Source organism: Diadema antillarum, unplaced genomic scaffold (genome assembly GCF_040938485.1).
Source record: "Diadema antillarum isolate AM-2024a unplaced genomic scaffold, OU_Dant_1.0 scf00000162, whole genome shotgun sequence".
Classification (NCBI taxonomy): Eukaryota; Metazoa; Echinodermata; class Echinoidea; order Diadematoida; family Diadematidae; genus Diadema; species Diadema antillarum.
In genome coordinates, this window is record NW_027271051.1 from 1,311,068 (window position 1) to 1,330,607 (window position 19,540).

The 19,540-nt window shown below is 38.6% G+C and overlaps 1 protein-coding gene across 1 annotated transcript; it reads left to right on the forward strand.

Annotated features, from left to right (window-relative positions):
- The first annotated feature begins 1,849 nt into the window (after positions 1–1,849).
- Positions 1,850–16,095, forward strand: LOC139722234 (sodium/glucose cotransporter 4-like). Its single transcript, XM_071633544.1, has 14 exons — positions 1,850–1,939; positions 4,949–5,023; positions 5,579–5,683; positions 6,304–6,363; positions 6,847–6,951; positions 8,161–8,347; positions 9,054–9,274; positions 9,913–10,048; positions 10,842–10,949; positions 11,972–12,122; positions 12,900–13,068; positions 13,685–13,900; positions 15,057–15,183; positions 15,875–16,095. The coding sequence occupies exons 1-14, from the start codon at positions 1,850–1,852 to the stop codon at positions 16,093–16,095; spliced, it is 1,971 nt and encodes a 656-aa protein (XP_071489645.1).
- The last annotated feature ends 3,445 nt before the right edge of the window (positions 16,096–19,540 follow it).

Here is a 19,540-nt window from a genome sequence, read left to right on the forward strand (position 1 = left end):
TAGGTCTACAGGATCTACTTACCGACATAGATATAGCCAACATAGAGATCTATGATGAGGGTCTATAAATTTATCTAACGTTAGTGTTAGATCTACTCCGCTTTAAATCACCAAACGTAATTCTAGACGTATGGGACTGAAACGAACATCGCCTCGACAATGAATGAATACAAGTTTGTGTTAATGAGTTAATTGCTGACATATGTTTTGAAAGACGAATATTCAGTAGGTCCTAGTTACAAAAACATTGCTTCTGTTAAACAAAAATTTTTTATACAGGAAAACACAGGGACGTTACCTCGCCACCGAATATGACGTGTACTATTAACTTGCCGTGGTCGCACGAAAGCAACCGGCCACTTCACTGTGTATAAATGCGCAGTACAGCTAGCTAGCTACTCCAGTCAGTAGCTAGCTAAGCTTTCGTCACCAACTCATTTTTATGTGCTAATGAATTGACGGAGGCGGGATCAGTGGGGGGATGGGAGTTGAGGGGGGTGGGATGGGAGCGGGATGGGAGGGGACGGGGAGGGGAGGAGGGGGAGGGGAGGAGGGGGGGGGGGGAGGCGGGGAGGGGAGGAGGGAGAGGGGAGGGGAACGCTAACGGGGAAGGGGAGGGGAATCACGGAGGGGAGGGGGGGGGTAGAACTTAATGTAGGCCTACGCATAGGCAAGGAGAATAGTTATCCATAAAACCATCTGCCACTAACTTTTCAAGAAGTTGGTTAGGACCTATTTAGTCCTCATTTTTTTTCTATAGGGCCTAATGTGTCAAGAACAAGAAAAAAAAACAACAACAATAAGAATAGACCTTCCTCTATCCTTACCTGTAGTATATGGCCATAAATGCCGACAATTTGTTGTTTTATACCCAAGACAAGCATTATCTCATTCGACTCTGGAAGGATTTTTGAAGAGGCAAATAGATAGACAGGAAGGAGTGGAAATTTTCATCTCTGCGGAATGGAATTGTCTCTAAACAGATTTGATATTCATTCCACAAGACGCACTTTTCTCTCCCTCGATCCCCCCTCCATTTTCTTTCTGTATGCGTCTGTAGGCCTATGATACCTATTGCAAGTATACTTTACGCAAATGTCCACTTTAAGTTTCACTTTATTTCAGTGTGATGTTATTTCTGTTTCTGTTCCGGTTCCGTCGGTATACTCAGAATTAACTGTACTCCACCAACGTTTTGTAACTAGTATGGTCGTATGTGCAGGGCAGGAAGAATGTTTCACATTTGAAGCCTCTGTTTGAAGACTGTAATGGATATTTCTGCATTTGCTCCATGAATATTATATATGAAATAACAAAGCATAATTATATTTACAGAATATTGATAGGCCTCCATGCACTACATATACAAGTCACAAACTCTTGTGCGTGCACTAACCTCCAGTCGTCTATAGATGATTGGTGCTTGCGCGTCACCTTTAGCGATTTAAGGACAGGGAGGTACCTTGATCCTTCCTAATCAAACATTTTGAAAAACGTTGGGTTTGGATGACGCTTATCACCGAGCTTCTTCATCACCGAGAGATAATTGTTGAGATATTTTACCTTGACTATCAACCCACTCGATTGACTATACAGCGTGTGTGTTATATATCTTATATTGACTCTTGAAACGTGATAAGATAAATAAGCAACGTATGAAATCGGCACAGATTGGGTAATCACTGTATTTTGCACTTGTTGGGACCACAGGATCGGACCATTTTCTCGTTTGTACTGTCATGAGTATTATCTTTGGCTAGGGTACGGCTTGGTCGCCTGCTGCGTACGACCACTGATTCAAATATAACTGTATAATAATTATTTTTGGAGTTTTCTCGCTATTTTTGCAATGGCGGATGAAGAGCCATCGGCATTGGTTGCCGTCGACATCGTCATCATCGTTCTCCACTTCCTTATCGTCTTCAGTCTCGGAATCTGGGTAAGTGTTTGGAATCTTCATATTGGATAGTTTTTTTATTGCACACAGTGTTTACTTTTCTATTTTGCTCTGGTTTCGGGGCATCAACATTATTATACATAGAGAGCTGCTCAGAAACTGAATGAATTAGCTGAATCTACAATATATCTGTATGATTTTCATTCAAAATATAATGTTGCCATGGCAATGAAATGCTCCAAAAGAGAAGTTTTCTCTCTGATTCTCTTGCTGTGATCTTGCTGTATAGTCTTGATTGAGTAAGCCCTATCGACTGGCAGTAACTTCCAGCAAGAATGGAGGCATCGTTTCATTGAGCATTCGTTTGTCTAAATATTGATGGTGTCGACATTATTTGTATTTTTTTGTAACTTTTTGATCTTGAATTGGACAAGAGAGATTAAAAAAAAAACCTGTGATGCCTCAATAATTGGGTATGTGATGAAATAAAATTTCCAATATAAGAATCATAGGGTATACCAGTCTTCATGTCGCATGAAAATCGGCCTCGATCAGCAGTACAGCATTGTTCAGAGGGTATTAGAGAATGGGGAATTCATCAGGGCCTGCTCACAGTTTAACTTCAGTCAACACCCACCAAAATGTAGTGTTTTTTCTATTTCATTTGTTTATTTCATTTGTATATTTTCATTTTCAACAAAGAATATAAGAGTGCAAACATATCATAAGAGAGAAAGAGAGAGAGAGAGAGAGAAGAATATATAGCCATGGCAGGTGAAGATTTCTTGCTTGTTGTTTTCTCTATTTCTCCAATTGTCAATAAGGCGTATATTGACCCTGTCCGATCAATTAATTTGGGATTTTTTGTTGTTGTTGTTGTTGTTGTTGTTGTTGTTGTTGTTACAATGAACAAGTTTTTACATTCCACTCCAGGGGCCGCGAAACATGTTGTTGTTGTTTTTACTGTTATTGTTGTTGATATTTTTATCATTATTGTTATTGATGCTGTTGTAGGCAAAGGTTGTTTGGGGTCGAAGCATCAAGCCCCAGCAACCCTTCCCCCCTGCACTCGCATGTTGCAGTGTGTAACAATAACATTACGTTGATAATAGCATCAGCTCTTTCACACAGTATAATTACTATTCGTCCATTCTCCTCAGAGCAGAGTTCATACCTGTCATACACACGCCTCCCTTAAATTCTTTCAGCACTACACATCGTGCGAATCGCGATTACATTACTGAATTAAGTAATTAAGATAGAACAGTGCGCACAGTAGCCCATAGCTGCAATGCATTATCATTAAGATCCAGGGTGTAAACAGGTTGCGATCAAAGTTTATCTCTCGGACGAATCCCAGAAACGAACGCTGATATCCTTACTCAAGAAAAACAAAATGAAGAGAATAAAGGCAGCTATATCTGTAGCTCGAATGGGAATTAGACACACTGGTTTCAAGTTTATGAGTGACGTTATATCATTAATATCAGGGCTCGCATCTTCATAAAAAATGACCGTGATATTCAAGTTGATTTCTTCACCATCTTCATCAGTACTTCCGCACTTATATCCACCATCCTGTCGAGGCAACGGTGACTATATTGACACATCTTTCAGAGCTTAAAACATAGGGCACTCGTTTCGAAAAGACTCAAAAGTAATCAGAGGTGACCGAAGATATAGGTCCACGACACAAGTAAGAGAAGTTAGCTCACAATCACACAATAAGTCCCCGTCTTTGTTGCCCTCTATCCCTTTAATCCATCTATCTATCTATCTATCTATCTATCTATCTATCTATCTATCTATCTATCTATCTAATATCTATCTATCATCTATCTATCTAGTTATCTATCATCTATCTATCTATCTACCTATTTATCTATCATCTATCTCTCTTTCTATCTATTTCATTTGATAAAATCATTGGTTAGTAGAGAAGCAAGTAATGATTGCAGAGAATAGTCGGAAGTGCACGTAAAAAAAAAAAGGTTTTCAACATGAACAAAATATAGTGACCATTCGTCAGGCATCCACAACCGCATACTATATGTCAAGCCCCCCCCCCCCAAAAAAAAAAAAAGGTCACATGGAATGCCAAGGACGCAGACATGAGACCTGCAGTTCAGCCCTTGCATTGCCAACAAGATAGCAAAGGTGTCGCATTTTGAATCGCGAAAAGACGACTGATGAGGCATTAAATATTTAATAGCTGTGCCATTTTAAAAAACCAGGGGCTTCCTTTGTGCTAGTTTACAGACCAACCAGTATTCTTTTGTTTTGTTTTATTTTGAGCATGATCTATACTCTTCCACTTTGGCTTCACTGTCTTCGCAAAGAGCAAATATTTATTCAGCCGAGCGATCCGTTTTGGTTAATTAGGTCCTTGTGTCTTGAATTCTCTTGTATTTTGGTTTGATTTTTTTTTTTTTTCGACAAGACAGCAAATGAGAACAGCGTACAGATTTCCTTATCTCGCCTTTAAATGGCATTCAAGCGTTGTCATCCAAGTTTTTTTTTTTTTATGTGGTATATTTTCTGTCTTATTTTCATATAATATTAACTATTTAAACCCTGGATTCATCTAAGTATCTTTTTTTAGCATTTCTCGTCACCGTTTCTTTATTTAAAGTTGTTGTAAAATCCATTTAGTCTGCACGGGGAGGTGCTAAAATGTCAATATTTTCCTTTCTGAATTGGATTAGATGTCTTATCATTGATCAAAACATAAGTATCTCAGAATCATGTACCTTACGCTCTGTTTTGGTTTTTCCCATTTATTATTTATGTCTTTTGGGAATCCGAAAATCTCTACCCGAATAAAGTGTATATCACAAAATAACACAAATCATTCTGGAAAAGTGATATACTTATTTTCTTTAATATGATTATCAGTGTGTGCAACTTCAGACCTCAACTCTGTAATCTATATCGTCTTTTCAAACGATTGTGGTTGCTCTTACACTGCCGCTGAACGCAAAGATAATCTCTTTATGAATTTAACTTTTCCCATGGTTTTCATTCAGCATTTTCTCCTTATACGTTACACAGGCATCATGGCGGGGTTCGGACAAAAACACAACAAGTGGATACTTTCTCGCAGGACGAGATATGTCGTGGTGGCTGGTGAGTTTGTATTTTCTCCGCCTAAAACGCAACATTTTTTAAAAATTTCTTTGTAAATGGAAAAGGCACAAGTGGATAATTGTAAACAGGTTTATGGATGCATGAGCATCACGTTCAGAATGCTGATTTTTTTTTTATAAAAAAAATCTGTTCGTACAGGATTTTTACGTGTTGATGACGACGCAGTCACAGATTGAATTGAGTCCTTGACATTATCATGATGATAAACACCTAGAAACTTTTTAAAAATCTTCTTTTCGGTGGTAAGTAATAGAGATCTGTGCCCGTGTGGAAAGAAGAGAACTAAGCAATGTTGTCCTTGAGAATCTGATTACTTTTTCATAAAAAAACATAATTAACTTTTAAGATTGGGGGCTTACAGATTTGATATTTCAAGCTAGGGATATTCTGCACGTATACAGTGAATAAGAGATACATTGTATTGCACAATCATGAGTCACTTACGTCCTTCTTTAATAGCGATTTGCCTTTTACCAACAAGCTTTTTAAAAAGCATTTGTACTTATTTACCATTACGCAAAAACATATTTTCAGGTCGGTCTATCGTTGTATGTGAGTAACATCGGAAGTAGTTCATTCATTGGTCTGGCCGGGTCAGCCGCAGCTTCCGGATATGCAGTCATCGCCTATGAATTCCAGGTTAGTACGTGATGTTGCTTGACAAGTCAATACATTTTGTCAACACCTGGTGAGAGTTATAAGCTATAGTCATATGAAAACTTCCTTGGACATCACACTTACTCTAAGCTCTTCGTTTCTATAGTATAAGGTTGGGTGGTGATATTGTAGTATCAAAGTACCAATATACTTGGCCAAAGTGAATATGAAGTTGTATTTCTCGGGTATCATTATTGATAGAGATTAAGCAACCACTATTGCAGCATTAACATCTTCCAGATAGAAATTACGTTCTCTGCTTTGTGCTGTCACATAGGCAGTGACCGTCGTGTCGTTCATATTTGACTCATACTCTATCGTCATTAGTTAGTATTGTTATTGTTGATGTTGTTCTTTATATCATTATCATTACCATTACATTGTTATCTTTGAGTAGGTGATGATGATAATCATTTTATTTTTATAATTACTGTATCACTATAATCATTATCATTGTTATTATCATCTGCAGTACTAATGTATTCATTTTCTTGATGGGGGTTGTGAAATCTTTGTACAATTTCCTTTTTTTTTTAATGCTTAGATGAATTTGAAGCCTTGTAATGTAACATGCTGTGTTTTTGTTTCCACCAAATTTCCAGGGAATATTCTGCCTTCTTCTGCTTGGGTTCATATTCGTCCCTGTATACTTTGCTTCTGGGGTACGTATCTCGAGGCTAGTTCATGAAAGATATACAGCGGTATATGATGTTGGATGAATTGTCAAATAATTCACACTGTTGCAGCGAGTGTCCGCTCAACGCTATTTCATTGTTTTTTAGATTTACGAGAGTACTTGAGTTTCATTCCGTACAAGGGGTGTGTCAGACTCCCCCAATCCATATAATTCATTCATTCATTCGTTCATGAATCAGTTCCATGATGATCGTTAACTGCTATTTGGTATTTCAATTAATCAAAAGGTATATGGCAACATTTCTTGCGATCCTCCAAGTATCGTAAATGATCTCGCTATCTTCAATGTTCCTCCCCTGACATGGTCTATTCAACTCTCCTACTCGACAAAAAGGACAAAATGCAACCAACATTTCAATTTAAAGTCTATACACGAAGTGTTCATGTTGATAGTGGTCTACAGTGCTTAGAATTCTAAATGAATAATGCGGTGTATTTTTTTTTTCCAGATCACAACTGTCCCGGAGTATCTGAAGCTGCGTTTTGGTGGAGAGCGCCTCCAAGTGGGCATATCCGTAATCAACCTATTCCTGCTCGTCCTAGCCTCATTGTCGGTAAGTTTAAAGCAGATGAAACATGGTTTAACTTTCAAGTTTAAGTATCAATGGTTGAGCGATTCGTGCTTGTTTCAGTCGCATTCTTATTGATAGTAAGATGTTTAGAATCGTATTTACTTTCAGGTAAAGTAATCAGTAAACATCCTGTTCCCTTCCCATTCATTCACGAGCGCAAAATAATGAAAGCACGAGAACCACGCTGGATACTAGATACCATCACACTATATGGTGAAGGACATTCAAACTTTTTAATTCACTTTGAGGTGCTTCACTTTGAAGTACTGATAACGCCAGACTATTTATATTTCCGATATGACTGTGTTCCTGCAGGACCGTGAACTTTTGTTGTTCTCCTTTTCTTCTTCCGGTCTGTTTGCATCATTCACCATATCTCACCAAAACACTTTGAGGAGCAGGGCACATGGCACTTTGTGTGTCTATTACAATGCTAGTAATCTGTTTCGTTTTCTTTATACTGATTGTCTCTCTCCATGGTCCGGGTTTCCAAAATGACTGTGTTTCTGCAGGACCGTGAATTTGTACTGTGCTCTTTTACTTCTTCCAGTATGATTGCATAATTTTGTGCGTCTATAGGGCTTTTTACACTTGTAAATTTTTGCTTAGTCCCGTACCAACGGTGGGGCTAAGGGGGGGGGGGGGGGCAGGGCCTTAGCCCCACCGTTGGTACGGGACTATCCTTAGCCCACTTTCTGTTACACTCGTTTTTGCCAAAGTGGGCTAGCCCCACCGATAGTCCGGTACTATCTGGCCCTGCAAAATAGCAGGGTTAGCACCGCAATTGCGGTGCCAAGCAAGTGAGTGTAAACAGAACGAAAAAATAATCCTGGGCTAAGCGACGGAGACGAAGTCCGACCCTCACTGACCAATCAGAAACGAGGTAATCAAGTGCTGCCGGTGCGTGCGGGTACGTGTACAGTACACAGCGTAATCATGAATATTCTTGTAGTTTGGAAAGTACCGGACTAAGAAATACGAGTGTAAAAAGGTCAATTTTTTCTTAGCCCCGGACAAGAGCTTAGTACGGGATTAATTGGCGAGTGTAAAAAGCTGAAAAAATTGGTACGGGACTAACAATAGTCCTGGGTCAGAGAAAGTCCGGGGTTAAGAAACACAAGTGTAAAAAGGGCTTCTGACAATTTTGTTCTTTTTTCTTTATACTGACTTTCTCTCTCCTTGGTCCCATAGGCTGAGATGTACGCTGGCTCAATCATCATCCGAGAGGCCCTTGGATGGAACATCTACCTCTCGACCATCCTCCTGCTGGCTCTAACGACCATCTACACGGTGGCCGGTGGGCTGAAAGCCGTCATCTACACGGACGCACTGCAGACAGTAGTTATGATCACAGGAGCATTCATCTTGATGGGCATCGGTTAGTGTTAGTGTCCATGTAATACTTGTCAGACCAAAAGAACAATTTATTCTCCAATTCATTGTGACATTTGCTCTTATCTTCTTTGAAAGTTGGGATCTGAGGGGAGAGGGAAAGGGGTGTGAGATGGGGCGTGACGGAGGAATGGGATTGGCATGAAGAATTATGGATGAGTCGTGATTTGGGATAGGGGTGTGACGGCGGGATCGGCGAACCGAGCCGGGATTTCTTTTCATGTTTACTATACATACTTGGCAGCACATAAAGATGATGAAAGCGTGGTTTCCATTGAGTTCATACTCCCGGGCACCTCTTCTCCTCTATCAACGGCATCCATTAAAGTGATTGTTATTAGGTGGTGACGAGATTGTGGTTTGCATAAATCGAAGTGTCTTTCTTATGTCTACCCATGATTCCGTGGCACACTACTTTCAAAATTACTTTGTTAGTAGTTAATGCAGTAATGTTCTTATCAATAGTACCTCTTCATCAGCGTGGAATACAGGACTGGCGTCACGCTTGTTTGAATATTTCTGTGTTCCACTATCTCTCTCTTGTCTACAGGAAATGGGAGATCTTCTCCAAAGTAAAAAGATGAACGTGGTTTTTGATATTCACTAATGTTGACATTCTATGAGTGAGTCGTCTTCACTGCTGATGTTTACCTCAAAAAAATTAAATATGCAAGTCATTTTTCGTATGCTAGGATTGAACGAAATCGGAGGCTTGGACCAACTGTACATCAAGTACATGACAGCCATACCCAACACTACCGCCATCTACGGCAACACCTCTTGCGGCATACCGACCCCCGACGCTTTCCACATTTTTCGCGACGCACGCGCTACCAACCCGAACGCTCTACCCTGGCCTGGAGTGGTGATGGGAATTTTCCTGCTCTCTGCCTGGTATTTCTGTACTAATCAGGTGAATAACAGATCCTATAACATCTTTAAGAACATCCCCTCATCTGGAGAAATTTATCATCACCATCAATATAACAAGCGACATCGCATGCACCACAAAGTTCCAATGAGACATAGGCCTTCCCTGCAAACGTAATTTTTACATACAGGCATGATGGCGTCAACCAACTTGTATTCACACTGTCTCAGACATACGATATACGATATGCAATAAAGAGAAATACATAGAAAACGCACTGCCATTGCAGTTACTAAAAGACAGACGGCTAAAACAACTTATATCACAATGTCATATGCAATTGTGATTTCAGATCAATTGGTTCTCACTGATGTCATTTTGCTTTGCAGTCGATATGATCCTAGAAGAGTTTTATGACATAGAAAATTGAAATCATGGATTTTGCCGTTTCATCAGAGGGGCTGTGCTAAAAATTAAACGTAATGTTCCAAAGCAACGAATTTTGCACACGAAATGCTAAAATAGAGCGATTGTCAGATGGGATACAGGGACAAAAGAAAAGATCGGAAATTTCATAATATATAATATACAATATACAATATATAATATACAATATATAATATATGATATATAGTATATAACATAATATGTAATGTTTCCGGTGACGTTTGCTTGTGCAGGTGATTGTCCAGCGAACGTTGGCGGCGGCAGACGTGTCTGAAGCCAAGGCTGGTACCATTCTGGCGGGATACTGTAAAATCCTACCCTTCTTCCTTATGATCATCCCTGGGATGATTAGTAGATCGCTGTGGCCTGGTAAACAAAGTCTCATTGAAGTTACCTTAAAGAAGGGAATTAATGAGAGAAACATATCAATAACTATATATCCTATCGTAGATTATATAATTTCGGGTTTGGTTACTACTGCAAGTTTCAGATTAAATGTCATGTTTGGACAAACGAAAACGTTTTGAGGCGATGCCACCGCGTCCCATGTCTTAATTTCATAATAGCGATTTCGGCCAATACAATATTCACTGTTTCATGTGAAAACTCTAAAATTAACAATATTGTTTTCCCGATTTCTGTAGTACACTTTGTCTGAAGATTCATATTCTCTTATTCTAAAATCAATGTCCGTATCACATAGATCCAGAGTGCATAACTTCGTGATCTAAAGTTTTCACATGTCTTAGGTGAAGCACCGTTCCTTCCAATCATGATACAAGCCAGGGACTTTCTCTTTCAATTCCTGAAAGCTAGCTATAGTGTACAGTATCACGAGAAAGCTTTTTACCATGACAGGATTGCTACATATATTGCTAACCAACCAGATGGAATATCCGAAAGTGTGACATTAGTGAATATGATCCTGGTGAGGGCAATATTTTGTTATGTCCCCTGAAATATGAGAGTCTAATTCGTCTTGATAGTTAACTGCCGAAACGATAAAAGAAAAGACCTAAAACTATGATGGTAATATTGATGCTCGTCCTGTCTACTGTGCAGCTGAACACATGAAATTATTCACTAATTTGGATCACTATTTTTATTACATAGTTCGGTACACGCCCTCAAAGTGAAATTAATTTGCATATCTCTGTTTCAGATGAAGTGGCGTGTGTCGAGCCAGGCATATGCGAAAACGTTTGCAGCAACCAATACGGCTGTTCCAACATTGCATACCCGAGGATGTTGATATATCTCATGCCTCCAGGTGAGTGATGCAGGATGAGTTGGATAGCGATAGAAAGTTGTATCTGCGTTTGCTTGTTTGTTTGTTTGTTTGTTTGTTTGTTTGTTTGTTTGTCTTGTTTTTGGTGTGAGTGCGTGCGTGTGTGTGCGTGTGTATATGTGTGTATATGTGTTTATATATGTATATGTATATCATAAAAAAATATGTGTGTGTATGTGTGTATGAATTCTTACAGTCCCTCTCCCACGTAATAATATAATACACGTTTCACAAGGATTTTGTGACATCGTTACATCTGTATCCTTGATAACATCAATGTAAGTTTTTTTTTAAAAATATAATGCAGTGCTGACAATTCATTTTTGTGTGAAATCGATTATTTATCAGATAATTTAATGGCGTCCAGTCCAGCATTCATTTTTGTGTATCACACACAACAGCAATTCATCTTTTTTGAAATAGAAAAAGACAACATGCCATTTACCAGCATTGAATCGACGTCCATTATTGGTACTTGCTTGGGAAAACCTCATTATAGAGACTTTGAAACACAACAGCAAACACATCAACTATAACATCTGGGCCCTGTTGCATAAAACCCTTACCGCTGGGCTTACCGCTCCTTTCTAGCGGTAAGTCTTCAAATTAGCGGTAAATTTTATAATCCTTGATGCTGATTGGCTGTGACGCCTAATTTTGACGGTAGTTACCATTGAAATTCAACGATAAGTTTTATGCAACGGGCCCCAGAACATAAAGATTATCAGTATCTTTTCAATCGCTTGTATGACAAGATCAAGCTTATTAGTACCAAGGTACACCTTGTGTGTGATTCACATTGAGCGATGGATATAAGAGATCATACAGTAAATGTCGTTTACCTGTACGACATGAGGGGATTAACCTCCGAGCACGCTATCAAGGTCACAATAAACACTAAGATCCAATAATAGGAAAATCATTATGACATCAAATTCTACAAGGTAATCTGTGATTATCACTGTAAGTATCTCGCTATTAATTCCCTCTCCTTTCTTCTGCAGGTTTAAAAGGTCTCATGTTGGCAGCCATGCTTGCCGCGCTCATGAGTTCCCTAACGTCCATATTCAACAGCGCTAGTTCCATGTTCGTGATCGACGTTTGGCTCAAGGTCCGACCGACGTCCACGGAACTGGAACTTGTGGTGGCGGGAAAGTAAGGCGGATTCATAGCTCCGTGTAGTAAACTGTCTCAAACATTTTCAGATTTGTTTGAGATTGTTTCTATAGTGAACAGAACACCATGGCAATTCCATTCTGCAACCCACAGTTCAAATCATGATAACTTAAGATTCATTAAAGTGTCATTATTATCATCATTAAAATTGGAATATCGTGAGAAAAGCAAATGTTTCGCTTGACTTCGCTAAAAAAAAGTCTTCTTTTTCATACCCTGCTGAAACTCAGATTCAGATTATTTGTTTAAATCAGTTCATATGTATATGTATGCCTATATGTGTCATATGTACACTAGGATGATGGAAGCTTACTAGCCACGGAGGTTTCTATCAGTCTATCAGAAATATATGATATTGAATTTTGACCGCAGTGATCGCAACAATGACATATCGATAATGATGGTGATGATAATAATGTCAAGGATTTGAAAGCCACTGTTTCTACTTCTAAAAACAATGATAGCAGTATCGATATGGTCGTATTTCCCCACGGTTGATCCTCTTTAGTAGTAGCACTCCCCAGCCATGACCCCGTTACTATAACTATCACCCGATGGCATTATCGCACGTACATCCAGCTAAAAAAGGGACATCGTTTGGGTTCCAACATCTTGTTGGAAGGTGTTATTTTCTTTTTAAGATTCGAACTTGTGACCTTCGTTGATAGTCAAGAACTTTCCTTTCATACCACAGAGCCCCAACCAATCCCCGACTTCGTAGCATTTCGTTTCGTAACTTTTTTTTTCCCCCTTAAGGTTATGTACTCTAGTCCTAGTGGTGGTCAGTATCCTGTGGCTTCCGGTCATCGAGGCCTTTGGGTCCGGCGAGCTCTTCGTCTACATTCAATCCATCTCGTCCTATTTCTCACCAACCATGTTCGCTCTATACACGGCCGCCATCTTGTCAGAACGAATCAACGAAACGGTGGGTCACGTCATATTTTTGCATAAACATATCCATAAAATACTGCTTGTTTGTGTTCATTTTACATTGTGTTAGAAAAAGTTGGATAATTGAATCAATAATTTATTTGTTTTAACTGTCAGATTCAAATCATACTATGCTCAATTATACCCAGGTCGTTCAATTCACTTTGTATTTCATTTATGTATGAAAAAGAAATTCAGAAATAAAATAAAATCAATCAAAATCAATACTGCACGTCACTAGTGCCGGCCGTCTAACTTTGTGGACACATAATTCTAGTAATCATCTTTAGGTAAAATTAATGAGAGATGATTTAACATTCAAAAGATTCGAACCCCGAAACGGACCCTATTTCATTGAAAGAAAACATCTCTATCCCAATAGTCGTATTAATAGAGCAAAGATATGAATACCCCATATCTATCATCTATCATTAACCTGCCTCCTTCTTATTACAGAGTCCTTCATTGGAAATGATTTTGTCACCCCCTCACACACACACACACACACACACACACACACACACACACACACACACACACACAAAGAAAAAACTAAACAAACAAAATGCCTGACTGAAAAGATTTCTCTTTACTCTTCCATCTGTGTATAGGGGGCTTTCTACGGAATCATCTGCGGATTCCTGATCGGCGTGACGCGGGCGATGCTCGACATCGTGTACGGGGTCCCTCCCTGTGGCGAGGAGGACGTGCGACCCGGATTGGTGAAGAATTTCCACTATCTTCACTTCGCCTGTTTCCTGTATGGTGCCACTCTCGTCTGTATTGTGGTCATCAGTCTGCTGTCCAAACCAATCCCGTCCATTAAGGCAAGAGCTTTCGAGTTCTATAAAATAAGATATATTTTGTTTTAGGTATATCATCATCAAGATATTGTTCTCTTTTGTGTATGATTCTGCGTCCGTGATATCATAATTATTATATACCTTTATAATTTCTCCGCCTACTGCAGCCACACATACACGCGCACACACACACACACACACACACAGTTACATTTCATAACATAGATAGATAGAGAGACAGACAGATACATAAATAGATAAATAGATAGATAAATAGATAGATAAATAGATAGATAGATAGATAGATAAATGGACAAATAGACAGATAAAAGATATAGATGATAATCATTGTGTACACACAGATGGAACATTTTGTATGCGTCGAAGTATTCTATTCCCCGTGACTTTTCATTGTCCACTTGCATGAATTGTTTTTTTTTTCTTTTAGTAATGTGTAGGCATTTGGTGGAAAGAAAGAAAAAGAACAAACTTGCAAAACTATTTTTTTTCTCACCTAATGGGGGAAGATTAATTTTGTGAAAAAACATCGTATACATTACAGTACTTCAGTAATCAGTGACTGTTCTGTAGTTAATTGTGAGGGTAAAAAAAAAAGGACAAAGTTTACAATCATGTGAAGCGAGTGTGAATAGCCGTTCCATCCTTTCGTCGCCTCTTTGCATTCGGGTATATTTGTCCCGCTGCCTCTGCTAAGAACACAGTCACGTTACTTCCGATTCTCGTTACCACTGCATTTACATGAATAAATGACAATGAAAGTATTACAATCATCGTGTAGAGTTTCTTGTACACATACATGTCATTCATATGTTTGTTTGTATATTTCCCTTATTTACTCAAAGCCCATGCATAACTCCTTATGATGGTGGTCTCCTGTGCGATTCAAATATCATTTCCAAGAGATTAATGACATGATTACATGAACGTTGTCATCATTGTAATTTGACAGGAATATCACAATATTGTTTTATTATTTCGTTAAATGATATCATATTTTATATATCTTGTACTTAGTTAATTATCCACTGTATGTCATGCTAATACTACGTAATATGTTATGTATGATATTGTTCGAATTTAAAAAAATGGAAAAAAAAACCAATAAACCAAACCAAAGTGATTAAATACCATGCGTGTCATCTTCACATTTTCCATATAGCTTGTCCGTCTCACGTGGTGGTCCAAACACATCACGCTTCCCCGGGAACCAATGTCAGAGAAACAGGCTTTGAAGGACAAGGAAAACGAGGCAATCAAGATCGAAAAAATGAAGGAAATTGCTGAGCGTAAGTACATAGCGCATTGATGTAAACCCAACTTGTTGATAACCTTTGAAAAGACACTCGATCGTCAACACTTGTTGCCAGCCAGCTTGGAAGATTTCGCTGGTAGACCCGAACTTCTCGATAGTCACGATATGCCTATACGCAACCAGTGCATGTTAATTGTATGAACACGAATAACTATAAAAAGTTATGGTTGGAACCAAAAAAAAAAATATATATATATATATTATATACACTTAAGTAGAGTACAAAGTAGATAGGCTGCATGCAAAAGAAATCTCTTTTGTGCTTGATGGAATTGAACAAATAAAATTGAAATTGAAAATTGAATTGATTTGAATTACCCTTTTGCTACTATATAGTCCAGTATTTAACCTCTCTCCTCCGATGTAGAGTACCGGTAAATCTCTACGGGTTTGATAATACACTCAGTTCCCGATTTCTGATCTGCCGTTTACCTCACATGATAATCAAGTAGATATTTCAGCTACCGGGGTAGAAACACGAGTATAAGGAATTCCTTAACCAATAATGTAATTTCAACATCATAATTACTATGGCCAGTCATCCTTTCTTTTTAAACCTCAAAATATTTAACTGAAAGTACGGCAACATTTACAATTACTGCGACAATTCAATTCATCCTTAAATTGATTATTGTTATACTTTGTACTGCTTTTGGCGGGAACAGAGGCGGCAAAGAGGACGAGCTTCTTGGGAAAGACGTGGAACTTCCTCTGCAGCATCGACACAACTGTGCCCGATGACGAGCCCCTGAGCGAGGAGGAAAAGAGAGCGTTGGAGAAGAAGATGACGTCGATAGTAGAGAGGCCCCTGATCAAGAAGATCGTGGCGTGGAACGGCGTGCTCCTGGCTGGAGTTGGCGTGTTTTTATTCGCGTTCTACGGTTAGAGGACGATGTATTCATCAATTCACATGGGGACTTTCCATGAAAAGCGCAAGCAAGTGAAGTTGTCAGTGCAGTAAAACCGGTCATTCCTGACTTCAGAAGAACCGATAAATGTACAAAAAGAAGGAAAAGGGGAAACCGAGTCTCCTTTATATCTTGAGATTTCATAGGCCTATTGACAATACTGCACATTCATATTTGTCTGTGTATGCAAGCGATGAATATATTATCATTGCATACCAAATAAAATCGTTGTGGGAGAACTTAATCTATTCTTCTGTTGGTCTATAAGAGATGAAAAGTATGAAATATAAATTTCATATCAGTATGTGTCATGTGCAACTCAAGACAAAGACTTTATTAATTATTATTTCCACAAATACAGTGTACAATTTCTGTGAGTGTATGAAAGAGTAAGGCACTCTTTTTGATTGAAATGCAGATAAACCCTGCCAGAATTTGGCATGCTTCCATTGTTAAGTTACTACATTGTTAAAGTCTTATTTGCTGGTTTCCGTGACATAATCTTCATGGCTGTTCTAGTAAAGAACAGAATAACTACCTATATCATAAATTATAGTAATCAGGGAGTACAAGTGTATTTTTCCAAGACGTCATTCTTGTTTCAAGTTTTGATACCAGAAGCTCACACACACCATAGAAAACGCACATCAAATCTTCAGTGATTCTGTACCGTTTCTGCTAAAATGAGCATTAAAAAAATAATAAGATATGGTGTAAATGAACGGTTGGAAACAACTTATAACTATAACACAAGAAGCACTTACTCATCTTTGCGAGGTATGTTATACCAATGGTAGCTACATGTACTTTCATGATGAATTTAGTATCATATGGCGTGTGAAATCAGAAGAGCGCGCTCTAATGTTGTTGACAGTACGTTGCAATCAATTAGATGTTTCACAATAAATTCTCTCAGTTACTGCGCTTTTATGTTCCTTGTCGACCAATCTGGGAGTTTGAGAGTGCGAACAGTAATAAGACGACGGCCTAATACATAGCCTTATACAGTAAATACAATAATGTATATATTACCCTGACCTGGATGGAATTCTTACTGGATAAAGATTTGTCTTTGGTATGTCTTTTGCATGTCGTTACCTATACTGTGTGTATTTCTTTTATGAAACCATGTAAAACTTGTGAAATGAACATTCCAAAACTGTTTACCAAACAATAGTATATTTCAATGAAGCTGCCATTTTACAGTGTGATTTCTTTGATCTTGTCCAAAAGTCAACTTTACCCGTCTGCATCTTGCAAGCTTATGTCAGGTTAGCACCCACAAACGGTGGTACAGTGCACTCTCGTTGTGATGAACACGGTTATAATGAAATTCCGGTTACAACGAAGTAAAAATTCAGGCCACATCATTATCCACTCTATGTATTTTTATTGTTTATCGTTTGGTTATAACGAAATTTCGACATAGCCAAAGAAAACTGCCGGTCCCGACGACTTCGTTATAACGGGAGTCTACTGTAGTGTCTCCTGCACTCATACACGAACGGATAGAAAAACAGACATGATGACCAAACATACCTACAATCACACACAGAAATACAATCATGGTACAGGATGGCCCGAATTCACGAAGGTGGTACAATTGAAACCATGGTTTAAATCATGGACAAAGACCGTAGTTTTGTATGGAGTGCCAAGTGTCGCATGGAATATTTCGTTATATATTGTTATGGAATATTTCGTAACAAAATAGGCCATGCGACACTTAGTGCCCCATACAAAACTACGGTCTTTGTCCATGGTTTAACCATGGTTTCAATTGTACCACCTTCGTGAATTCGGGCCAAAGTGTATTCCAGTACATGTATACAGTACATCGAGAAGTAAAAAAAAAGAAAGAAGTACATGTAGTAATTTTGATGCGTCAGCTGATAAAATTGTATAGAACGTGCGAATTGTGGTAGAGCACCTCAGACACGTATATTCTGACCGTATAGCATAGATGTGTCAAACCGATGATCTACTGTATTTACAAAGTACACGCACAATGTATTTTAAAATTGCACTAGATTTGACTTGATATGCAATTCACTGAAGTGCAATGGCATTAATATAATGTGTGTCCTTTGTCGCACCCAAGTGTGCATTTCTGCTGCAGTTTGAAGCCATGTGCAACATACATCAAAGCACAAACACTAAACACCCATTCAACACACACAGACACACTCACATACACATTCTTCAATTTTCAATCTCTCACGAAATGTTGTGACGAAGTAAGAGACGCACATACAAAACAGTTTGAAGAGGCAGTGAGCCGATTTATTGCAAAGCTCTGCACAGCCCTAGAACATCATTTCTGACAAATCCATGTCATCTCTTTCTCTATCCATCACATTTCCAGCTTCACCTGGATAGGTCAGATCTTGATGGAATTTTCCTGTATCTATGTACTGTACCATCTGTGGCAATCATTTTCTTTCATTGCCACTTTATGTTTTTTGGCAAAAGACAAATGAGCAAGGTGCAGCAGAACACATGTTCCGCTAGCTAGACTCACACGAAAGGATATGCTGCTGGTTTTTCTCACCAACTTTGGTCACAGAAGCCACTCGGGTATGACACACCGGTCACTTTAGAAACAATTTTCACTTTTTTCTTCGAGCCTGCAGAAACTGTACATGTACTTATGAAGTTGCACTGTCCTCTTACACTGGGATACATGCATGCAGACCTTCCAACCTTTCTCACTGAAAAATAAGGATTTGACTCAAAAGTACGAAAGAAAGAGCAGTTCCCATAGGAGTGTGCAGTGAAATTATCAAGACAAATAGGAAACTCCTATTAAAACAAGAGGTTCTAATACTGTAGTATAAAATTCAGACTCTTTCCTCAAAATTCAGAATGGTTGGGAGGCCTGTGTATGGTACAAATTAATCCAGTGGAATGCCTTGAGCTCATTTACTTTGCAAATAATACATGTTTTGGCAAACTTGTATCTCAAAGACATCAAATAGTCAAAGATACCACACTGTATTTCCAGAGCGGCTTCAAAGAAAGCGCAGTTGGAAGCTCTCGAATGGCACATTTCTTTCTTGTACGTTTTCCACAAATCTGATCCCATTTTGGCCAGGAGCTACATATCCTCATGATCAGCTCCTGATCCTGTTTGGTATCAAAAATGAAAAATGAAAAACTTGGGGCTCACGCCTCTCACATGTACATGCATACTTTCTCCACTTTTATTTTTCTAATTTTTTTCTTCATTTTTTTTTTTTTTGGTTTTGTTTTTATATGACAAGTATACATTAAACAGACTATACACATATACACAATTTTTTGGACTGTTTTTTTTGGAGAAAGATAAACAATCTGTTGGACAGGAAATACATACAATTCAACACTCATATACAGGTAGGACAAAATTGGGGAATAAAGGCACAGATGTATGGGCAGGGGTAA